At 43.8% G+C, this 25837-nt stretch overlaps 1 protein-coding gene across 1 annotated transcript in view; it reads left to right on the plus strand.

Moving 5' to 3' along the window:
* The window catches only part of ip6k1 (inositol hexakisphosphate kinase 1), a 58450-nt gene that overhangs the window by 28990 nt on the left and 3623 nt on the right, over positions 1–25837 (plus strand). Inside the window, exons 2-7 of the mRNA XM_056274580.1 lie at positions 11351–11586; positions 15165–15310; positions 18844–18970; positions 20678–20918; positions 21768–21946; positions 25318–25493. Of these exons, the coding sequence (XP_056130555.1) occupies positions 15194–15310; positions 18844–18970; positions 20678–20918; positions 21768–21946; positions 25318–25493 (840 nt within the window). The 5' untranslated portion in view covers positions 11351–11586; positions 15165–15193. The remainder of the gene's footprint in view (positions 1–11350; positions 11587–15164; positions 15311–18843; positions 18971–20677; positions 20919–21767; positions 21947–25317; positions 25494–25837) is intronic.

The raw sequence follows: 25837 nt of genomic DNA on the forward strand, positions 1-25837 counted from the left end.
GATCATCAAACAAATTTAAATATTAGACAAAGATAACACAAGTAAACACAAAATGCAGTTTTTAAATGAAGGTTTTTATTATTAAGGGAAAAGAAAAATCCAAACCTACATGGCCCTGTGTGAAAAAGTGATTGCCCCCTAAACCTAATAACTGGTTGGGCCACCCTTAGCAGCAACAACTGCAACAAGCATTTGCGATAACTGGCAATGAGTCTTTTGCAGCGCTGTGGAGGAATTTTGGCCCACTCATCTTTGCAGAATTGTTGTAATTCAGCCACATTGGAGGTTTTTCGAGCATGAACCGCCTTTTTAAGGTCATGCCACAGCATCTCAATCGGATTCAGGTCAGGACTTTGACTAGGCCACTCCAGAGTCTTTATTTTGGTTTTCTTAAGCCATTCAGAGGTGGACTTGCTGGTGTGTTTTGGATCATTGTCCTGCTGCAGAACCCAAGTGCGCTTCAGCTTGAGGTCACGAACAGATGGCCGGGCCTTCTCCTTCAGGATTTTTTGGTAGACAGCAGAATTCATGGTTCCATTTACCACAGCAAGTCTTCCAGGTCCTGAAGCAGCAAAACAGCCCCAGACCATCACACTACCAGCACCATATTTTACTGTTGGTATGATGTTCCTTTTCTGAAATGCTGTGTTATTTTTACGCCAGATGTAATGGGACACACACCTTCCAAAAAGTTCAACTTTTGTCTCGTCAGTCCACAGAGTATTTTCCCAAAAGTCTTGGGGATCATCAAGATTTTCTCTGGTAAAACTGAGACGAGCCTTTATGTTCTTTTTGCTCAGCAGTGGTTTTCGTCTTGGAACTCTGCCATGCAGGCCATTGTTGCCCAGTCTCTTTCTTATGGTGGATTCATGAACACTGACCTTAACTTAGGCAAGTGAGGCCTGCAGTTCTTTGGATGTTGTTGTGGGGTCTTTTTTGGCCTCTTGGTTGAGTCATCGCTGCGCTCTTGGGGTAATTTTGGTCGGCTGGCCACTCCTGGGAAGGTTCACCACTGTTCCATGTTTTCGCCATTTGTGGATAATGGCTCTCACTGTGGTTCGCTGGAGTCCCAAAGCTTTAGAAATGGCTTTATAACCTTTTCCAGACTGATAGATTTCAATTACTTTGTTTCTCATTTGTTCCTGAATTTCTTTGGATCGCAGCATGGTATCTAGCTTTTGAGGATCTTTTGGTCTACTTCACTTTGTCAGGCAGGTCCTATTTAAGTGATTTCTTGATTGAGAAGAGGTGTGGCAGTAATCAGGCCTGGGTATGGCTAGAGAAATTGAACTCAGCTTTCCAAAGATGTGATAAACCACACTTAATTTATGTTTTAACAGGGGGGGGAGGGCAATCACTTTTTCACACAGGGCCATGTAGGTTTGGATTTTTCTTTTCCCTTAATAATAAAAACCTTCATTTAAAAACTGCATTTTGTGTTTACTTGTGTTATCTTTGTCTAATATTTAAATTTGTTTGATGATCTGAAACATTTAAGTGTGACAAACAAGCAAAAAAATAAGAAATCAGGAAGGGGGCAAACACTTTTCACACCACTGTATATCCGTGAAGACGTTTCGCCTCTCATTCAAGAGGCTTCCTCAGTTCGTGTCTTTCTCACTAGACCAAGCTAGTCATTTTTTTTCTTTTTTCTTTTTTTCTAGCTTGGTCTAGTCAGAAAGGCACAAACTAAGGAAGCCTCTTGGATGAGAGGCAAAACGTCTTCACGAATATATACCAAGTCCAGTTGCACTTGATTCAACTCCTTTGGATAACCATGACCTGGATGAATGAGAACATTCACAGACATGCATTATTATATTTATGATGTTTTAGGTAAAATATATACTATATAATAAGACAAACATTTGATTAATTGACGCTAGATGTGAACTGTACGTAACTGTTCCGACTTGCATACAAATTCGGCTTATGAACAGACTCAAAAACGGAACTCGTTCATAATCCTGGCCACACAGATGCGCGCGCGCACGCACACACACACACACACACAAACGCATACTGTAAAGCCGCTTGAGGCAAATTTGTAATTTGTGATGTTGGACTATACAAATAAAATTGACTTGACGTGACTCTCTAGCTCCTTTTATCGAACTCCCTATCGCTAGATCTGCTTTTCCTCTGGCCCCTCTCTCTTCATGTCTCTCTCTCCTCTTCATGTCTCTCTCTCCTCTTCATGTCACTCCTCTCTGTTTCTTGCACCCCTACAATATGACTGCTGCATTATTTACAGGCTAGATGATGCCTTCGGTTGTCTTACTGTCACAACAGCTAACGGCTAACGGTATCATGGACGGCTGCAGGAGAGGTGCGGAGCTTCCCAGAGTGTGAATTTGTGTGTTGGCTCTCCCTCAGTTGTGGTCCATAACACACAATTCCATTTAGTGTAACAGACCATCAGAGTACCTTCCAGGGGCTGGTTACATAAGTGATGCCTAAGCCCTTTATTAAGTCTGGTTATCATGTAAGTGTTAATTAATCCAGAATGTACATCACACAAAATCAAAAACGGGTTACTCCTGCCATTTATTTCTAAGAACTTAGTTGTTACTAAATTCTTACCCATACCAACTAGGAGGAGTACTTATAGTTAGCTAGCAGAGAATTGTCAGGTTATATCAAAACAACAGTAATAACACAATTAGACCTAACTTGAACAACAATAAACCTAACCATGGCCGGCTGAGATCAGTATTTAAAAAATTGGGAAAATATTTGTCATCGGTGCATTTTACATGATAGACTGCATCCCCTTGATTTATATGATGACATAGATGTCTTTGTCCAACATCGTCTTGTTCCATATTTACATGTGTAAATGGATTTTGATTGGCTGCTGTGATGTTTGCTTCATAACAGGTTCACATATTACTAAGGCTTTACTAGCTGGGACATTACTTGAGATTGAATGACACAACTCTAATTAGTAAATCTCTAGTTAACAACTTACTAGTTAATATTAAGAACTTTGAATGTCTTTTCCGACAAACTTCGTAGCGAATTTATGATTGACAGGTGCAACCCTACCCTGGTCATACATCTTCACACTCTTCTGTCTCTTTCTCTGTTTCTCCTTCAGCTTTCACTCTCTCTCTCTCTCTCTCTCTCTCTCTCTCTCTCTCTCTGTCTCTGTCAGGATTGTAACTTTAAAGGTTTCTAAGAAGAACATCCACCCTCAGGGTTTATTAACATTTTATTAAGAACATAGGATGGTTTGCCAGAACTTCCTTGAGGCCAACCGAAAGTCCTCCATAGCCTCGCCAGACTCCTCCCACACCTGAGTTTTTGCTTCCATGACCGCCGAAGCCGCAGCCCTTCTGACCCCCCGGTACCTGTCTGCTGCTTCAGGAGACCCCTGGGCAAACCGAGCCAGAAAGGCCTCCTTCTTCAACCAGACGGCTTCCGTCACGGGTTCTTAGGTTGCCATCTCGACAGGCACCAATGAACTTATGAACATGGCCCACTCAGACTCCATGTCCCCCACCTCACTTGGGATACATGAGAGCTTCTTCTAGAGGTGGGAGTTGAAGACCTCACGGACAGGCCTCCGCCAGACGTTCACAGTTCATCCTCACTACACGTTTGGGTTTGCCAGGTCTTTCTGGCAGCCTTCCGCGCCATCTGATCCAACTCACCGCCAGGTGGTGATCAGTTGACAACTCTGCTTCTCTCTTCACCCGAGTGTCCAAAACATGGCCCGCAGAGCTGATGATACGACCACAGAGTCAATCATCAATCTTTGGCCTAAGGTGTTCTGGTACCAAGTACACTTATGAACCACATTATGTTCGAACATGGTGTTTGTTATGGCCAATCTATGACTCACACAGAAGTCCAATAACAAGGTAACGCTCGGGTTCAGATCGGGGAGGCCGTTCATCCCAATCACACCCCTCCAGGTTTCTCCGTCATTGCCTAAATGAGCATTGAAGTTCCCCAGCAGAACTATAGAGTCCTTAGGCGGAGCCCTATCCAGGACACCGACTCAGGAAGGTGAAGCAGGACTAGACTCGGGCTGTGTTCAGCCAGGGAGGGGAAATGTTGACCCGGATTAGGGATGTTGTCCAGCAGTGGAAAGAACACTTTGAAGAGCTCCTGAACCTGGCTAACACATCCTCAGTGGAGGAGGTAAAGCCTGAAGACTCAGGGGAAGCCCCACCCATATCCCTGACAGAGGTCTCTGAGGTAGTTAAGAAGCTTCTCAATAGCAAGGCGCCAGATATGGATGAGATTCGCCCTGAGATGCTGAAGGCTCTGGACATTATTGGGCTGTCTTGGCTGACACATCTCTTCAGTGTCGTGTGGAGGTCGGGGACAGTACCTGGCAGACTGGGGTGGTGGTTCCCATATTTAAAAAGGGGGACTGGAGGGTGTGCTCTATCAGAGCATGACATTGCTCAGCCTCCCTGGGAAAGTCTACTCTAGGGTGCTGGAAAGGAGGCTCTGACCGATTGTTGAACCTCTGATCCAGGAGGAACAGTGCGGATTCCATCCTGGCCATGGAACAACGGACCAACTCTTTACCCTTGCGGAAGTGCTTAGGGGGGACATGGGAGTTTGACCAGCCAGTCTACATCTGTTTTGTGGACTTGGAGAAGGCTTACGACCGTGTACCGCGGGGCACTCTATGGGGGGTACTGCGGGAGTATGGGGTACCGGGGCAGTTGCTACAAGCCATCTGTCCTTGTTTAACCACAGTGAGAGCTGGGTCCAAATTCTCGGCACAAAGTCAAACACGTTTTCGGTGGGTATCGGACTCCAGTCCCTTGTCTCCGATTCTGTTTGTGATATTCATGGATAGGACCTCAAGGCGCAGACAAGGTGATGAGTGTGTCCGTTTTGGGAACCTCAGAATTGCGTCTGTGCTTTTTGCAGAAGATGTGTTTTTGTTGGCTTCATCAGAACACAACCTCCAGCATGCACTGGGGCGGTTTGCAATGAATGGCCGGGTTGAACGTCAGCACCTCCAAGTCTGAGGCCATGGTTCCGTACTGGAAAATGGTGGATTGCTCCCTCTGGGTTGGATGAGTTGTTGCCTCAAGTGGAGGAGTTCAAGTATCTAGGGGTCTTGTTCACGAGTGAGGTTAGGATGGAGCAGGAGATTGTGAGGCGGATTGGTGCAGCATCAGCAGTAATGCTGCCGTTGTACCGGACCGTTTTGGTTAAGAGGGAGCTGAGCCGGAAAGCAAAACTCTCAATTTACCAGTCAATCTTTGTTCCAACCCTCCTCACATTTGGTCATGAGCTTAAGGTAGTGACCAAAAGGGTGAGATCGTGGATACAAGCGGCTGAAATAAGTTTCCTCCGTAGGGTGTCTGGGCTCAGCCTTAGAAATAGGATGAGGGGCTCGGACATCCAGAGGGAGCTCAGAGTAGAGCCGCTGCTCTTTCGCGTCGAAAGGAGCCAGTTGAGGTGGTTCGGGCATCGGATTAGAATGCCTCCTGGGCACCTTCCTTTGGAGGTTTTCTGGGCATGGCCAACTGGGGGGAGACCCCGGGGTAGACCCAGAACTCATTGGAGGGACTACATGGCCAATCTGGCCTGGGAACACCTTGGGATCCCCCAGGAGTAGCTGGAGGGCGTTGATGGGGAGAGGGACATCTGGAGTGCCCTACGTAGCTTGCTGCCACCACGACCTGACCCTGGAGAAGCGGCTGAAGATGAATGAATGAGTGAATGTAGGGGGTCTGCCTGTAGATGGCGTTACTGAGTGACAGTGATAGGTGGAGTATTTAAACTCTGTAAAGACTGACAACGCAAAACTGAAACCAAATGAGCTTACCGTTTTACAAACTGGTATTATAGATTCTAGAATATTTGAAAGAGAAACCTATCAAAATCTTTTTTAAATTTGTTAATGACCTTAAATGTATAAAACCAACTTGTATTTTGGAAAATCTCTACAATTGAGTTGTCTTGGTTTCTCTTGTTGTGTGCTGTTGTCTCTGTCCCAGCATGGGTGGGCTAATGGATATTTATATGGCATATGGTTGGTTCAGATGCTAATTACTTATAATTGTGTTTCTTGTTTTAATTTTAATTAGTGCTAAATAGGCTTTCATTTCATTCTATGGTCTTTCAATCAGCATAACGTCTGTTTTGTGGTGTTTTTCCATGTCAATAGAAATGAATCCTTCCCAGCGGTAAAATGCGGCAAGTAGGACATAACATATTCCAGTTTGTATTCTCCACTGTTTTAATATACAGTTTTGATGAACCTTCAAACAGACCGTTAAAGTTAAATGATTTAGTTCCTTTAATAACTGATACCAAAGATAATTTTTAAACACTGTAATCTTAGTCTGGAGCAGAGCCATCATTTGAACCGTAACTCTGTGTGAGATCTTGCAGAGCCTGTAGAAAGTACACAGTGGACAGCATGTTGGCCCAATGGTTAGCACTGTTGCCTCACAGCAAGAAGGTCCTGGGTTTGAATCCCGGGCCGTCCCAGGTCGTTTCTGTGTGGAGTTTGCATGTTCTCCCTGTGTCTGCGTGGGTTTTCTGCGGGTGCTCCAGTTTCCTCCAACCATCAAAAAGACATGCATGTTATAGTTAATACTCCTGTCTGTGCCCATGAGCAAGGCAATGGAAAAAAGAACTGGAGTTGGTCCCCGTGTGCTGCAGCTGCCCACTGCGCCTATACAGTAGAATGGGTTAAATGCAGAGAACAAATTCATTGTAACCTACAATGACAAAATAAAGGGGCTTTCTTTCTTTCGTTCTTATCCTAGCTGTTCCGAAATAAAGCAATAGAAAAATGTAGAGTTCCCTACTGGAAGGAAACTTGGCCTTCTGAAAACAAAATCTGTTGCTTTTTCAGGTGATTGTAGGCCCTTTCTTGATTGGAAGATATCCACAAAGTAAATCCTGCAAATTTTTAACAGAAAATATTTTTCACTGAAATATATAAGTAGCACTTAAGAACGGAAGGCAAATGAAACCTGCTTGATGCACCGCATTCTCGCAGAGCACTGTTCTTTTCTCGGGTCGACGCTCCTACAAACTTGCATTTTCCCACTGTAGAGCAGTGCTAAAAATAGCACTTGCCATATTTGATGCACATTGACTTGCACTTCCTGTTTGCTACAGATGGCATGTGACACAGCTTGTTTGCTTTACTTTTGCTGCCATGTGTATGTTGGGTTTTACTTCCAAAGAAACAAGGCACCAGTCTCACCTCAGCGCTGAGAGATTAGCATATCATTAGCACTACAAGCAAGAAATCTTCCAAGTAGAAAGTAGTTTTCAACTGTGTTCTAGCAACAGAGGGAGCCATACCCACCTCTTCCAACAAGCACCTGTTCAATTTTGCTAAACGGGAGGAGTCTGGAGATGGTAGAGAGGGAGATGGGAGAAGCTACCGTCTATTGAGACTCATACCCAATCACTGCGGGCTACTGTTCTTTCACCTGATTGGCTAGCAGAGTTTTGATCAGAAACTGAGTTAACAGTGAAGGTCTGGTAAGCAGAATATCAGTTTGGGTGGAGAAATGTTACCCCCTGCTATAAAAATCATGATATATGGCACAGAGACAGACACTATACTGATTGCTAGCATAGAGTGCATATGCCTAGAGAGGGGTGTGTGTGTATGTGTATGTGTGCGCATGTGCATGCGCGCATATGTGTGTTGTCAAAAAAGTGATGATTTAACTTGAAACTATAGAGCTTCTGCTTCACATGAATTTGTTTAAAAAGACAGACATCACCTCACAAACAGTGTCCACAGAAAGTACCGCCTTTCACCGCCTTCAGCTTTTTCACATTCAAGTTTGTGTTTTATGTTTGTGTGTGTGTGTCTGTGTGTATGTGAGCAGGTGTATATGTATGCATGTGTGCTTTTGGGCTTGACAATATGTATGTCTGACTTTAGGCTGCCAAAGCAGATCCTGTGCAGCTAGCTGGCATCAGCCAAGCGAACACAAGGGGGTCGGAAAAACAAATGCTTCAAACATATTTTGAAGGCCAGACTGAAGCAATGCACTGTGGACCCACAGATGCCGGATGACAGCTGATGCTTGAGGCTATGCTGCAGCAGCTCAGAGCCCATAGTACCTCTGTCCTCAGACTAGTGCTGTGAAACCTGTGGCCAGGTCTGCCTTCTCAGATCAGCCTGCATCATAACCACAGGATACTCAGACAACCACCATGTTCTAACAGTCTGGGGAAGGAGATCCTCCTTGTTTCTGAGGGGTTGTCAGACAGAATATGTGTGTATGTTAATGTGTATACTTGATATGTGTCCAACCCTAGGGGTCATTCCAGGTCGTCCTCTGTGTGGAGTTTGCATGTTCTCCCCGTGTCTGCGGTTGGTTTTCTCCGGGTGTTCTGGTTTCTCCCACAATCAGAAAGACATGCATGTTAGGGTTCATACTCCTGTCTGTGCCCTTGACCGAGGCATGGCAAAATGAACTGGAGTTGGTCCCCGGGTGCTGCATGGCGGCTGCCCACTGCTCCTAGCTACACAGCTAGGATGGCTTAAATACAGAGAAGAATTTCCCTTCGGGGATCAATGGAGTATATAAAAAAAACTTGTGTATGCTGCTATGCATGTGTGTATTTAAACAGTGCCATGAAATAGTAGTGTCTGAAAAACTCTATATAAATGTAATGTTTTACATTTACAGATGAAAGTGAGGTGGTTCGGGGAAAAGAGAATATGTTAAAGACCACAGATGACTTGCTTTCAGCTGATCAGCTTTTAGCAGGACTGTCTAAATTCTGTTTAATTAAAAGTTGGAGATGGATAGGACCTGAATGATCTTATACCTTAAACATTTTTTGCAGTCATTTTGACCCAGACTATTTAAACTACAGTAGACCCAGCTCTGTGGAGTCAAGAGAACAGCACAGGCAAAATATTAAAATAGAATTGAAATTAATTCAATAAGTAATCAATGATTCTGCATCTTTTTTTCATCCAATAAAAAATTTCCTCTGTCTGCATATTTGATTTATCATCAAAATATTCATGAGAATACTCAATTATCAAAGTAATCAATTGTTGCAGCCCTCGTTAACTCACCGTTTAAGCTACTATGAGAGAATGAATGACTGCATTTCTATATTAATTTTCTAGTTCTTAGACACAAAGCACTATAATAAATAACAATAACAACAACAATAATTAATAACACATCAGACTTATAGCTATTTTCTAAATGCTCAAAGACACTTTACATCAGTGAAAAATAGACAAGCAAAACAAACTGTTCAAGACAAGAAATGGTAATATGATAGGCAATAAAATGTAGGGATAAACGACTACATCATTGAAATGACTGCATCACACATCACACTATGGTACTGTGGGTGCTACTACTATGTGTCAGACAGAACTGAAGTACTATTGTGGTGGTTATTCTGTATGTCTGTATAAATGTTTTGATGTTTGTATAGTCTCACATTCTTACATGGTAGCTGCAATAGATGCCAGTACGTCTCTGTACCGATGCAATTAAAACCAACTCAGGATAATTTCATGCAGAGAATCAGAATGCCTTTAATCAGCTCTTAATTCTGAAAGTGATTTGGGCACCAAGTCAGATGTTTCGTTACCAGGTCAAAACGGGATCTGAGAAAGTAAACAAGACTATTGGAAAGATTCTTGAGAAAGGTTGTTTACAATTTACAATTTCATTTAGCAGACACTTTTATCCAAAGCGATGTACATCTGAGAGATGATACAACACAAGCAAAGATCTTGGCAAGAGAGAACAACATAAGTGCCATAAAGCCAAGTTCCAGTCTGATAGGATGTAGGTGCCAACAGGCAGTGCACAGAGGCAATGCATAGACTGCATAGAAGCAGATATTCTTTTCTTCAGTCCATCAAGTGCAGAGTTGTTCATGAAAGAACTGGGACTTTAGTCTTTTCTTAAAGATTAAGAGGGACTCTGCCAATTGAATTGCATTTGATAACTTGTTCCACCACTGCAGAATTACAGAAGAGAAGAGTGTAGCTAGCGACTTAAGGCCCTGTTGTGGCGGTAGTACCAGGCGCCTTTCATTGGCAGAGCATAGGGAGCAGGAAGAAGCCTAGACGTGAATGAGGGAGTTCAGGTAGGCAAGAGCTGTATTAGTTGCTGTTTTGTAAGTGAGTGTCAGGGTTTTGAATTTGATGCGGGCAGTGATTGCGAGCCAGTGGAGGGATATGAACAGTGGGGTGACGTGCTGTTTTGGACTAGTTGAAGACCAGACGTACCGCTGCATTCTGGATCATCTGCACAGGTTTGAATGTACATGTGGTGAGGCCTGCCAGGGGTTGCAGAAGTCAATGCATGATATTACGAGAGCCTGTACCAGGAGTTGTGCTGCGTGTTCAGAGAGGTAGGGTCTGATCTTCCTGATGTTGTATAGTGCAGTTCAACACGAGCGAGCAATTAAGACCACATAAACCTTAAAAGGTTAGTTGGTCATCAATCATGACACCCAAGTTTCGGGCAGACTTTGTGGGCATGAGTTGGGTTGATTCGAACAGGGTACTGATCTCTTGTTGTAAAGAGGCACTGGCTGGGATAACAAAGAGCTCACTCTTAGAGAGGTTAAGCTGAAGGTGGTATTCTTTTATTCATGCCAATATATCAGCAAGGCATGACGAGATCCTAGCTGAGACTGTGTGGTCTTCCGGTGGGAATGACAGGAATAGCTGGGTGTCATCAGCATATCAATCGTATGAGAATCCGTGGGAGCGGATGATTGCACCAAGTGAGGTGGTGTATATTGAGAAGAGCAGGGGACCGAGTACTGACCCTTGAGGAACCCCTGTGACTAAGCCGTCCGGTTTGGACTCTTCTCCCCTCCAAGATATACTCTAAAATATCTCCCTGTGAGGTAGGACATGAACAAACAGAGGGCATTTCCTGAGATACCAAGCTTAGTGTGTGTAGAGAGGAGGATTTAGTGGTTAACTGCGTCAAAGGCAGCTGACAGATCTGGCTGCAATAGAGCTTAGGACTGACCAGCAGCTCTAGCTGAACAAAGTGACAGGAGTGCGGTCTCGGTAGAGTGCCCCCACTCAAAGCCAGACTTGATGCGGATCGTACAGATTATTCTCAAAAAGGAATTCAGAGACTTGGTTAAAGATTGTGCTCAAGTATTTTTGATAGGAAGGGCAGGAGTGAAACCAGTCTGTAGTTTTCAACCTGGGCTGGGTTGAGTGTAGTCAAACAGGCAGATAACCCCCAAAGTGACTGGTGAAGCTTCTTAGTTGCTATTGCTGTAACTCTAATCTCTTACTATAAATCTGATTCTTTGTGTGTTGGATTGGTGGGATAAAGGATTGAAGATAAATTCATAAACTAACATTTAATCTCTCTCATCTCTCCAGGAAGCTGTAACCCTGACTAACTGAAGCTCCTCCCCCTACCTCCCCTGTCCTTTTCCCTGGTTTGGATTGGGTCCCTGTGCTGTCGTGCAGTGGATTGGAGCGCTCTGATTGGTGGCTGGGTGAGGTGGCCGTCGGGCTGGCGCCGCCTCCCCCCGGGGCCAGCGTGCGCTCCCAGCAGCCTGTGGTGCCCTGCGCCCCTCCTTCCCCCTCACTACGTGCCCGAGCCCATGCCCAAGGTAGGAACAGCATGGCAACAGATAAAGCCCAGCTAGCCAAGACCTTGTCATGTTGCTGTGTTGTTGTTGTTTTTTTCCCCTGGGACAACATTATTAATGTCAGTACAGCATTTTCATTTATGTTAACCAATCAGATCAGATTGTTTATCATTAGGCCTTGTCTCAAAATTCCTCTTCTAAAGGTGTGGAGATTTCTAAAAAGACACATTTTCTTTTTTCTTTTTTAAGCTTTTGCAACAAGAGAAAAGAAGAGAAAGAAAGAAAGCCACTTTATTTTGTCATTGTATTCTTACAATGAATTTGTTCTCTGCATTTAACACATCCTATTGTGTAGGAGCAGTGGGCAGCTGCAGCGCCTGGGGACCATCTCCAGTTTTTTTTCCATTGCCTTGGTCAGGGGCGCAGACAGGAGTATTAAACCTAACATGCATGTCTTTTTTAATGTAGGGCCTGTTTGTTAATTTAAGTTTCTGTCAAATTGTATTTTATTTCATTAGTATATTTTCATTTGGATCAGTAACACATTAATATGGACCCAGTTTGAAACACTTAAGTTGATCTTGAACTGATATATTTACCACTTATTCACTTTTTTCCAAGCTGGTTTTCAATCTTTATTTCTCCAACTAAAGATAAACATATTTGGGATGAAAATACAGACTAATTTGTCAGCCATTATTAACAAGGTTATAAAGCCAATGTACAAACCCCAATTCCAATGAAGTTGGGACGTTGTGTAAAATGTGAATAAAAACAGAATACAACGATTTGCAAATCCTTTTCGACCTATATTCAATTGAATACTCTACAAAGACAAGATATTTAATGTTCAAACTGATAAACTTTATTGTTTTTTGCAAATATTCCCTCATTTTGAATTTGAGGCCTGCAACATGTTCCAAAGAAGCTGGGACAGGGGCAACAAAAGACTGGGAAAGTTGAGGAATGCTCAAAAAACACCTGTTTGGAACATTCCACAGGTGAACAGGTTAATTGGAAACAGTTGAGTGTCATGATTGGGTATAAAAAGAGCATCCCCGAAAGGCTCAGTTGTTCACAAGCAAAGATGGGGCGAGGTTCACCACTTTGTGTACAACTGCATGAGCAAATAGTCCAACAGTTTAAGAACAACGTTTCTCAACGTACAGTTGCAAAGAATTTAGGGATTTCATCATCTACAGTCCATAATGTCATCAAAAGATTCAGAGAATCTGGAGAAATGGCTGCACGTAAGCGGCAAGGCCGAAAACCAACATTGAATGCCCGTGACATTCGACCCCTCAGGCGGCACTGCATTAAAAACTGACATCATTCCGTAAAGGATATTACCACGTGGGCTCAGGGACACTTCAGAAAACCATTGTCAGTTAACACAGTTCATCGCTACATCTACAAGTGTAAGTTAAAACTCTACCATGCAAAGCGAAAGCCATATATCAACAGCACCCAGAAACGCTGCGGGCTTCTCTGGGCCTGAGCTCATCAGAGATGGACTGACACAAAGTGGAAAAGTGTGCTGTGGTCTGACGAGTCCACATTTCAAATTGTTTTTGGAAATCATGGACGTCGTGTCCTCCGGGCTAAAGAGGAAAAGGACCATCCAGCTTGTTATCAGTGCAATGTTCAAAAGCCAGCATCTGTGATGGTATGGGGGTGTGTTAGTGTCCATGGCTTGGGTAGCTTGCACATCTGTGAAGGCACCATTAAAGCTGAAAGGTACATACAGGTTTTGGAGCAACATATGCTGCCATCCAAGCGACATCTTTTTCAGGGACGTCTCTGCTTATTTCAGCAAGACAATGCCAAGCCACATTCTGCACGTGTTCCAACAGCATGGCTTCGTGGTAAAGTAGTGCGGGTACTAGACTGGCCTGCCTGCAGTCCAGACCTGTCTCCCATTGAAAATGTGTGGCGCATTATGAAGCGCAAAATACGACAATGGTGACCCCCGACTGTTGAGCAACTGAAGTCGCACATCAAGCAGGAAAGAATTCCACCTACAAAGCTTCAACAATTAATGTCCTCAGTTCCCAAAGCTTATTGAGTGTTGTTAAAAGGAAAGGTGATGTAACACAGTGGTGAACATGCCCCTGTCCCAGCTTTTTTGGAGCGTGTTGCAGGCATCAAATTCAAAATGAGTGAATATTTGCAAAAACACAATAAAGTTTATCAGTTTGAACATTACATATCTTGTCTTTGTAGTGTATTCGATTGAATATAGGTCGAAAGGAATTTGCAAATCATTGTATTCTGTTTTTATTTACGTTTTACACAACGTCCCAACTTCATTGGAATTGGGGTTTGTAGCACATTCAGCAACCTGTCTTAATTAGGTGAATGTGATGTAATCAATAATCCAGTGATTGTGCATTATTGACAAAACATGTAGGACAGTTCACAGTAACAACAGAAGTAATCTCTAGAGGAACAGCAACATGGCACTGCTGTTTAAGAAATGGCAGATTTGTGACATCACAGTCGTCATAACAAATTATATTGAACCTATTAGTTTTATTTCAACAGTAATCTTGGAAAGAGCATTTAAGTTGGTCCAGGTTCAATCCAAATACAACGTCATATTGTGTAACTATCCATATGTGGATTATCAACTTCTTTTTTAGTAAAGGGACTGCATTTTATGTAGTGTTTTTTCCAAAGCACTTTACAATTAATACCTCACATTCACCCAAGCACACACACACACACTCACTCATACACCGATGGTGGCGTCAGCCATGCACGGTAACAACCAGCTCATAGGGAGCAGTTAGGGAGTTAGGTGTCTTGCTCAAGGACACCTCAATATTTTTGCCAGGAGGAGCCAAGGATTGAACTGGCAACCCTTCAGTTATCAGATGATCTGCTCTACCTCTGAGCTATTGCCGCCCAAATTTGATTTTGACCAGTCTCATTGTTTGGTTGAATATAGGTGTAGATTTAAAAACAAGGACCAGTTCTCTACTGCTGTTGGGCCTTAAATGTTTCTTGAATCAGCCGAAAAATATGTTAAAAATCAATGCTTCATCAAGCCAGCAGGTCAGACAGCTGGGCTTGTTGCCTTCAGCAGTTTTCCCACTAGTGCACCAGTAAAGAGCCTCAGACTACTTTACTGGATGACATCCGTTTCTGGTATTTTGTCGTTACAGAATGAGAGTACATATTAGTGCTATGGTGCAGACATTTGGAGGCTAATTGAAATGAATAAATTTTGGCCAAAACATGCCGAGCATTCTGATCACTAATCAATGATGGTGCATCTTAAGAGTATCGACGTGTATCGAAACCTCGGGTCAGTTATAACTCACACCAGCAGGGGTGTTTCCAAACTTTTACAGTTATGATGATGGAAGAGTTGCAATTCTCAGTGAGGAATGGTGACAACCCCCTGTAGTGGCGAGTTGATACCAGTTATCAACATGAGATGTCTACTGCTATGTGATTGGATGGGCCGTTGTCCAGTGGGTTTGGAGCTGTCAGGTCTCACAGAAGAATGTAATTAAAATCCGTTTAGGAAAGGCTGGCTTGTGCAGAATGTTGTGACTTTGTGGTGACCTGCTGTGTCTGTCTCCCCCTTTCAGCAGGTGGCACCGTGCGTCCACCAGGAGCCATGTGCCTCCCTCACTCCATCAACATGGAGAGCAAGCTGCAGGGGGCGGGACAGGGGGGAGGGGCTTCGCTGGGACCACGCGGGGGAGGTGTGCCCCTGGAGCCCTTTGTACACCAGGTGAGAAGAAAGACAGACCTGCTAACGCTTTGTTTGCTATGATCTTTTTTGGTATTTTAATGTTTTATCACTATATTTGTAATAAAAAGTGTTTCTATTATTTTGATCTACTTTGGCAGTATACGTGTTTTGGACCGTCGTATTCAAATGTAATGCAAGTACAAAAGTTCTAGCAAAATTTTGTGCCATCATTTCTTGTTGCGTAACACAACTGCTTTACTTTAAAACTTTAAAAACTACTAGAACGACCAAGGCGGTCATTTTGACCATTTTGAATTTTCAAAGTTTAATAACTTTGTGGCGGGGGAAAAAAAAATACAGACCTGCCGCTCTCTGAATGCTCCTAAAATTACGTATATTTGCATTGAAATGAGTTTTAGATCAATTGCACAAAAAAGTTGTAAGATCTACCTAAAACTACCATGAGTGGTCAAAATGACCACTTGTAATTGGGCGTCATCGTGCGCGTCATGTCACTATTTATGATGTTGGTGTTCACGTCATTTCCTTCGCAACGTTCACTTCTTTTTTTACATTTCACGATTCATAGGCCTTGTTACATTTGTTAGATTAGCAATATGTGTTTTCATTCGGCCGTGTTAATGTGCAAAGCCTGTGTGCTATTCAGAGGCTCTGATTCATTCCCACGTGGTAATAATGGAAATGGCAATGTTAGGTGCAGGAAAATAACTTTGTAGGTTCTGGTGACCATTCCACTGCTGTCGACAATCCATTATCTGCATACCGACTAAGGTCTGTCACTGATCTGCTTAATGTCAGTAGTCTCAAACAGCCCATGTCAAATCTTTTTGTAATACCGTGTGAATAATTTAATCCTTGTAAATCATATTTCAGTGACCTTACGCATGCGAAATAGGTAGCGGTTGTACAGAAAACGGCTTGTGTTGTGTTATAACAGGTGTCTGAAATTCAGATTTGACAAGAAATGTAGAGCGCTTTGAGTGGCTGTTGCAGCTAGAAAAGCGCTGTATAAAATGCAACTTGATTGACTGATTAATTGACAGTCAAAGCATCTCAAATGAATTGGATCAAGAGAAAGAAAGAGGAAGAAAAATAGAGAGAAACATTACAAACATCAAGTTTGAGAGCGGGAACTTGTGTGATTGAAGAAGAGGTTGAATGTTTTGGACAAGGTGGATTTTATTTTCACTCAAGTTTCAAGATTCTTTATTGTTACATCCATTATTCAAGTATAAGAGAGTAAAATTCTTATGTTTCGTCTCATCAACATGTATGTAAGGTGCTGTGTGTGTATAGGCCCTGCCTTAATAAATGTGTATATATTTGTAGTTGTATGCGTATTTGTATGTGTTTGTGTATGCCAACCTACGTGTGTGTGTGTGTGTGTGTGTGTGTGTGTGTGTGTGTGTGTGTGTGTGTGTGTGTGTGTGTGTAAACTAATGAAAACTGATGATCCACTGAAGACCATAGGTCAGTACCAGTCAGTCCGGCAACAGGCTTAGTGTCTTTAATGTTCTTTGTTCAGAAGCCTGGTTGCTTGGTGGAAAAAGCTGTTCCAGAGCCTACTGGTCCAGGCTTTGAGGCTGCAGTACCACTTACCTGATGGCAGCTGGAACAGTCCATAGTTGGGGTGGCTGGGGTCTTTGATAATCCTAAGGGCTTTTGTGACACAACATCTGTTATATGTATATGTACTGGATGGAGGGACACTCACATCCACTGATGTCCTGGGCCGTCCACACAACCCTCTGCAGCATTTTGCGGTTGTGGGCAGTACAGTTCTCATGCCAGGCAGTGATGCATCCAGCCAGGATGCTCTCGGTTGTGCCTCTGTAGAAGGCCCATAGAATCTTGGGCCCCATGCCAAACTTCTTCAGTCGCTTGAGGCGAAAGAGGCGTTGCTGTGCCTTTTTCACCACATGGCTGGTGTGTTCATCCCACGTGAGGTCATCGGTAATATGGACACCAAGGAACTTGAAGCTTTTGACTCTCTTCACAGCAGTCTCGTTGATGGTGACGGGGTCCAGCCTCCCCCCTTTCTTCCTGTAGTCCACAGTCGGCTGCTTGGTTTTGTTGATGTTGAGAGAGAGGTTATTCTCCTGGCACCACTTTCGTTAGGTTGTTGACCTCTCCCCTGTATGTCGTCTTGTCATCGTCAGTGATCAAGCCCATCACTGCCGTGTTGTTGGCAAACTTTATCACCAAGTTGGAGCTGTGTGGCCACGCAGTCATGGGTGTACATGGAGTCGAGGAGGGGACTTAGCATGCAGCCCTGGGGGGCTCCTGTGTTGAGGGGCAGAGGTGTTGGAGCCCATCCTCACCGCCTAGCGTCGGCTCGACAGGAAGTTCAGGATCCAGCTGCACAGGCTGGGGTTGAGTCCTAAGTCCCTGAGCTTGGTTTGGAGTCTGTAGGGGGGGACTATGGTGTTGAATGCCGAGCTGTAGTCTACAAACAGCATTCTCACATAGAAGTTCCTTTTCTCCAGGTGGGTGAGGGTGGTGTGGAGTGTAGTGGCTATTGTGTCATCAGTGGATCTATTTTGTTGGTAGGCAAATTGGTGGGGGTCCAGGGTGGGCGGTAACATGCTACAGATTAGCGCCTTAACTAGCTTCTCAAAGCATTTACTCACTATGGGAGTGAGAGCAACAGGACACCAATTATTCAAGCATGTTACCTTGGTCTTCTTCGGAACCAGCACAATGACTAATGATTTAAAGCAGGAGGGGGCTACGCACAGTGAAAGGGAGAGGTTGAAAATATCCATGAAGACACCAGCCAGCTGCACTCCACACGCTTTATTCACTCGGCCTGGAAGGCCTCCAGGGCGGCCACTTTGCGGGTCTTCACGCGCATGAATGACCTGCACACATCGGACTCTATTCTCTCTCGTTGCTACCACCCAAACTTCACTATTCATTGTCACTGATTTACCAGCTAACTAGACTTTAAATGATGGCTGGTTACCAGCCACAGTACTAAACTAGATTACAGGTACAGGTTAGTCTTACTCAAAGCACATCCTTTTCAGCTTTGCCTTTATAGGGACAGTAAACTATTTTTACACATTCATTTATTTAGCCTGAGGTCTTTTAGTTTTCTATTTTGTTTAGATTTCAATCTTTTTTTTCATCTTGTCTCTTTTTGTGTCATTGTTTTTATCACTTTTATTCTTCTTTATCTAGTTTTCATCCACGCACTTTTACTTGGGGTGAAGCACACTGCTTTGCATTGTAATGGAGAAAATGTGTCCCATATAAATGAAGTCTGATTGGTTGATTGAACACCCAACCCTTGTACCTTTTGGATACGTGGCTTGCAACCTTGACATCTCCCATAGGTCACTCGCCCCTCACTCTGTGCTGGTTGGTTACTGTGGGGTCATGTCTCTGCATGTTGGGCATTTTCTATGTGATAGTAATAATAATCTGTTCAAATGTAAAAAAGATGTTCAGCACCAGTTTTGGATGCAGGTTATGAAATCTTTTGTAGTATTTATTAAAACCTTTATGTGTGTGTGTGTGTGTGTGTGTGTGTGTGTGTGTGTATTTAGGTTGGCGGTCACACCAGTATGATGCGTTATGATGACCACACGGTGTGTAAGCCTCTGATCAGCAGGGAGCAGCGCTTCTATGAGTCCCTCCCCCCGGAGATGAAAGAGTTCACACCTGAGTACAAAGGTAGGTCATCAGCAGGTGAAGTTATCACTGTCTATCTGTCTGTACATCTGTCTGTCAACTGATTGTCTGTCTTTGTGTGTCTCTCTGTACGTAATTCCCAAAGGTGTTGGATGGGATTGAGTTCAGGGCTCCGGGAAGGCCAGTCCAGTTCTTCCACATCAGACTCAGCAAACTATGTCTTTATGGACCTCACTTTGTGCACGGGGGCATTGCCATGCTGACACAGGAAAGGGCCTTCCCCAACCTACTGCCACAAAGTTCGAAGCACACAGTTCTCTAGAATGTCATGTGTGCTGTAAGCATTAAGATTGCCCCTCACTGGAACTAAGGGGTTAAGCCAAACTATGAAAAACAGTTCCAGGCCATTATTCCTCCTCCACCAAATGTCACAGTTGGTGCTATGCATTCAGGGAAGTCGCATTCTCCTGGCATCCGTCAAACCCAGATTTGTCCATCAGACTGCCACTCCAGAGAACACGTTTCCACTGCTCCAGAGTCCAATGGCGGTATGCTTTACACCACTCCAGCCGATGCTTGGCATTGCGCCTGCTGATCTTAGGCATGTTTGTGGCTGCTTAACCATGGAAACCCATTTCATGAAACTCCCGATGAACAGGTTTTGTGATGACGTTGCTTCCAGAGACAGTTTGGAACTTGGTAGTGAGTGTTGCAACCAAGGACAGACAATTTTTATGCAGTATGCACTTCAGTACTCAGCGGTCCCGTTCTGTGGTGTTGTGTGGCCTACTGCTTCATGGCTGAGCTGTTGTCGCACTTCACAATAACAGACTTACAGTTGACTGGGGAAGCTCTAGCAGGGCAGAAATTTGACCAACTGACTTGTTGGAAAGGTGGCATTCTATAACAGAGCCATGTTGAAAGTCACTAAGCTCGTCAGTATGACCCATTCTACTGCCAGTGTTTGTCTATGGAGATTGCCCAGCTGCATGCTTGATTTTATGCGCATGTTAGAATGGGTGTGGCTGAAATAGCTAAACCCACTAATTAGAACGGGGTGTCCACATACTTTTTTGCCATGTAGTATTGTGCAAGCACATCTGCTGATGCTTCTGGACACATCTTCAGTGATGTTCCTGGAATTCGTTGGATGTTTTGGGTCTTTCAACGTCATACACCCTCATCCAGGCGACCCAGTTGAGGCTGATCAGACCCAGCTTGTGTCCAGATGGCTAACTAGCTACTTTGGCCCCCATGACTCTTCTCCCCTGAGCCAAAGCCATCTTGAGGCTCTCTCTGCCGCTTCAGTGGTTTTGCGGATGGCTCACCCTCAGTGCCCAAAATATTGAAGGCTGTGGACATGCATCAGACGGCAAAGCCCCAGCATCTGACCTCTATCGGGAAACACCTTGTTCTCCATCTGGGTTGCTGAGCTCACATTCACTGATCAGTCCCTCGTACTTGCCAAGCTTCCTTCCCAAGGGTTTGTGAGCTCCAGCAGGACTGTCTGTTTGCCATGTCATGTAAATAATGTTATGATATTTGGCTCAGCTTATTGTCCACTGTTTGTTTGTTTATTTATCTTGTCTTTCATTTCTCTTCTGTCTGTATGTGATTGTGATGTTTAATTACATCACATACTTCCCTAAGATCTCTGTCCTTCTGGATGGCCGGGGTCTTTCAGATCAAGCCTTCCAGTATGAATGTGGAGTCGGAACAGTGTTTTCATGACGCTCTCTGTCCCTTCAGGCGTAGTGTTGGTGTGTTTTGAAGATGACTCTGATGGCTACATCAACCTGGTGGCCTACCCATACGTGGAGAGCAGCATGGAGGGAGCAGGAGGGGAGCATGAGGAGAGAGACACCCCCGAGAGGGACCAGCCTAGGAGGAAGCACTCCCGCCGGAGCCTCCAGCGCTCCTCTTCCTCCTCTGACCACAAAGAGGAGCGGGTGGAGAGGAGGGAGCCGCACGAGAGTGACTCAACGGAGAGGTGGGTGCATTGTGAAAATTGGTCGTCAGCTTCAAGAGGTTATCGTGGCCAAATATATATGATATAAATAAATTAATTTTAATGCAGACTTTGTCCCACTAATGGTAACCCTATTTGCTGCCAAACTTTAATGCAACAAAATGTCCTTCCACAGTCACAATGGGGAAAAAAACTAGCACTTCAAGACCCAGTTTACAATGAGAAAAATATAAAAATATAGATAATGGTAATAATAACAATGGATTACATGTATGTAGCACTTTATCTAGACACCCAAAGTGCTTTACATTGAAGGGGGGAAACTCACCTCAACCACCAACGATATGTAGCACCCACCTGGATGATGATGTTTTAAAACTTGTTCATAATCAGAGAAAGAGCAGAGTCTGTGGGGTATAACATGTTAAGGGTGTGATTTCTGTAATTCTTTGCCTGAAAACTTGAATCAAATATTTTTATTTATGACCACTAACTTATCACTATCAATTTTTTTATGATGATCTGTTTTACTTATTATTATTTCATGAACTGATTTTTAAATGCAACAATGTCAGTTTTAAAATGAAAAAGAGAAATGAAAATATTGCCCTATTAACCCACAGTGCATTGCATACCCATCAGCATTTTCTTATTTCAGTTCAAACTTTACATCAGAAATGGTCCACCTCATAGGTTGGAAGTTGATCAAGATTTTTTTTTTATTACCTATATGAATTCATTTCGAGTCCACAAAGTGTTCATTCATATTAACACCTGTCAAAATCATCTAAACCTGGAAAGTTTATAACATCTGGTACAAATGTGTGTATGAAAGCTCCCATAAACACCTCTCCTCTCCTCTCCCTCCAGCCTGGCAGAGCTGAAGAGTCCCAGGCTGGATCTGCAGATTCACTCAGAGATTCCGTTCCAGATGTTGGATGGGAACAGTGGTCTGAGCTCAGAGAAGATTAGTCACAACCCCTGGAGTCTACGCTGCCATAAGCAACAGCTCAGCCGCATGAGGTCCGAGTCCAAGCGCAAACTCTACAGTATCCTCTCTCGGGCAGTCAAGCCCTGCTATCTAGTCCACTGGGAGGTCAAAGGTCACAGTTTGCAACAGAATAGTGCCCCCTAGATAGGCAGATGTCTCTCTGACCCAGGAAACTGAAGCTTAGCTCTGTGATTCATCGCATCAGATTATTTTCTCCACTGCATGGTTACAGTACTCTGAAGAACAGGGTTCATCATGGGTCCCTCTGAATTCCAAAGGAAACCAATGACCCCATGTTGGCTGAGCTTGAGTCAGATGAGTTTGAAGAGTTCAGTGAGCAATCTTCACATGTAAGAGGCTCAGATGATCTCAGGGTTTATGAGCAAGTCATGCAAGTGTCCTCAGCGAATCATCTGGGCCCCTATGTGGCTTCTTAAGACCCTCCTTTTTTCCCTTAAGACCGTGTAATGGTTCCTAGAAAAAACATTTTTCAGAGTGGGAGTGTTGGATGATGTATCTTGTTAAGAGTGTGAATCCTCTGCACCAGAGCAGAATTAAACTGAGGCTAATGGCTGCTGTTAATGTTAAAGATATTGCCTCATTACCACAGAGTATCAGCAAAGAAAGCTCTGATCTGGTTCCCCATTCTCAAATCGTTCTGGATTAAAGTTTCAGAGTATAGTCTCGTGCAGGGGTCTCAAACTACCAGCCCATGGACCACATCCATTCCTGCAAGGGAGTATTGTGCAGCCTGTGCTATGTTTTAGATTTATTAAGAGATCTGGACCTCATATCCATTTTGCATACTACGTTGTTGTTTTTTTTTTTGTTTTTTTTTTGTTTTGTTTTGTTTTTTTTGTTTTTTGTTTTTTTTTTTGTTAAATATTTCTCTTTCTAGTAATAAGTACTCAGTTAAAATTAGTTGTGAGGCCAGTTGCAGATGTTGTATCCTAATGACAGTTTTGCAGCACTCTCTCTCTCTCTCTCTCTTACTCTCTCAGTCATTCACACATACCACACACACACTAACACTGTAGCCACTGGCAACATGAGTACATAAACCCGGTAGACTAGCCCACTGTGAAATATCTCACGTGAGCTTGCTAACGTAAATTGTTGTCACTGCTTGCAGATGTTTTGTAAAAATGTCACTTTCAAACGCCAAAAGAAAAGTTGACCAGGAGCACCGACACTTCCAAGAGAAGTGGACAAGTGACTACTCCCTCACTGAATTTAATGCGCTTGCGATCTATGTAATTTGCAAGGAAAAAGTTGCCATCCTGAAGGATTTCAAGCTGAAGCGACATTACACTGCTAAACATGCAGGGAAGTATGACTGATTCAAAGGCGAGGAGAGGGAGAGAAAGGCAGCACACCTTCAAAAAGTCTTGCTTGGCTTTGTGAAAAAAGATCTGCTGACAGAACTTTTTTCACAAAGCCAAGCAAGACTGTGATGCAGCTGTCGAAGCTAGCTATGTGGTAAGCGAGGCAATAGCGAAGGCTGGCAAGCCATTTATGGAGGGACAGTTTCTGAGAGACTGCATACTGCAAGTAGCAAATATTGTTTGCCTGGAGAAGGCCACTTTATTCAGAAACATCAGTCTCAGCCCAAATATGATGGCAGAATGGATCAGCGAGTTGTCAGGCGACATTTACGGACAGTTGTGCACTAAAGCCAAAGATTTCACGCACTATTCTTTGGCACTTGATGAAAGCACAGCTGTAAATTACAATGCTGAGCTCGCTATATTTGTAAGGGGTATCAATGACCGTTTTGCATTAACAGAAGAACTGCTAACTTTATATCCAATGCAGGGAAAGACTACAGCCAAAGATATATTTCAGGTGCTGTGCAGTGCAGTTGAAGGTGCTGGTCTACCCTGGAATAAATTGACTGGAATCACCACTGGTGGTGCCCTGTCAATGACGGGAAGAAAAAAATGAGCTTTTAGCACTGATTCAAAGATGGAGGAAGAGAATGTAGATCCCGCAATTGCATTGCACTGCATCATTCACCAGCAGGCGCACTGCAGCAAATGCTTGAAATTTGACAGTGTTATGGCTGTTGTGGTGAAATGCATTAATTACATCAGATCAAGAGGTTTACAACACCATCAGTTCTGTGCGTTTCTGGAGGAAATAGATGCAACATATGGAGATGTGTTGTGCTTCACAGAAGTGCGCTGGTTGAGCAGGGGCAGTGTCCTGAAAAAGTTTTTTGAATTAAGGAGGCGATTAGAGAATTCATGAAAGAAGGCAGGCTACATGTTTCTGAGCTTGATGATCCCAAATGGCTCATGGGTTTAGCTTTCTTAGTTGATATCACACAAGCACTTAACACTCTTAATTTAAAACTGCAGGGGCCAGACCGACTTGTCACTGTAGCATTTGATAGTGTGAGAGCCTTGTCTGTGAAACTCAGATTATGGAAAACACAGCTCACAGAGAAAAGATTTGTCTACTTCCCAACATGCCAGTCAAGTATTGATGATGGTGCCAGAGTCAATACTGATGAGTATGTGACTGCCATTGACGATCTGCAGCAGGAGTTTGAGCATTACTTAAGACACAGCACCACTTTCCAATTATTTCAAGATCCGTTCTCCTCTGATGTGGACCGTGTTCCAAGCACATTTCAAATGGCGCTCACAGACATGCAGTGGAATACTGAGCTCAAGGCAAAGTTCAGAGAGCCACAAGGAAAGCAAGAGATGCTTTGACAGTTTCTCAGAGAGCTTCCCAAAACATTCCCACAGTTGTCCGAACTGTTCAGCCAGGTCTTGTGTCTTTTCGGCACCACTTATCTGTGTGAAAAACTGTTCTCAACTATGAACTTTAATAAATCAAAGCATAGGTCCACATTGACCAACGAACATCTCCAGGATGTCCTCAGGGTGTCCACTGCCCTGTCCCTGAAAGCAAATTTGCCTCATCTGTGTCAGCAGAAGTGCCAGGTTTCTGGTGAGAAGTAGGCTAAATATGTAGGCCTAGGCCAGGCTACACTATGCACATATTTACCTATTCATATGAAAACTGACAAAATGTGAAATAATAATAAAAAACGACGTGAAGGTTATATAGTCATGTGCCATGTGCCTGTTCATGTCTCCGCTGCCTTGTGTGTTTATATGTTCAGTGCGAATTTGTGTGTGCGCGTCTCGCCATTGAAGTCAAAGCTACTTAAAGTTTTGATTTTCTACTTGAGAAGCAGAGAGAGAAAGAGAGAGACCCAGTTGTTTGACGTCATATTAAAGGTCATGTTGTGATCTGTTGCTTCAAAGAGGCCAGTATAGGACAGTGCCTGTACTGGGCAATTCCCAGTGGCCAGCATTAGAAAACTGTGGTTGTACTGGGCAGCTCCCAGCAGGACAGTATACATGTGAATCAGTGTGGCATATTGTTACTCCTTAGCAACTGCTGTTTTCCCAGAATTCCTCTTGCTGGAGAACGTGGTCCACCACTTCTCCTACCCCTGCATCCTGGACCTGAAGATGGGGACCAGGCAGCATGGTGATGATGCCTCAGCGGAGAAGGCAGCCAGACAAATGAAGAAATGTGAGCAGAGCACATCTGCCACACTGGGAGTCAGGGTCTGTGGCATGCAGGTAATAATACTACCTCTACTGTAGTACTACTACTAGTAATATTACTACTTTTTTTTACCACCACTGCTACTACCAGTACTCCTGATACACACACACACACACACCGTCTGTCTTTCTATCTCTCTATCTGCCCTACCTGTCCCTCTCAAGATTTGTCTGTCTGTGGTTCCATTCATCCATCCGTCCTTCACCTGTCTGCCTACCAATTATCTGTCTTCCACCCACCTGTGTATTATGACTCCAGCTCTCTGTAGCTCTATCTGTTGTCTGTGTGAGTGGACAACACCATTCACAACACCATTCATTCTCATAAGGCAGGATTCATGCCAGAATATCGGCATCTT

This window comes from Lampris incognitus, chromosome 2, assembly GCF_029633865.1.
Source record: "Lampris incognitus isolate fLamInc1 chromosome 2, fLamInc1.hap2, whole genome shotgun sequence".
NCBI lineage: Eukaryota > Metazoa > Chordata > Actinopteri > Lampriformes > Lampridae > Lampris > Lampris incognitus.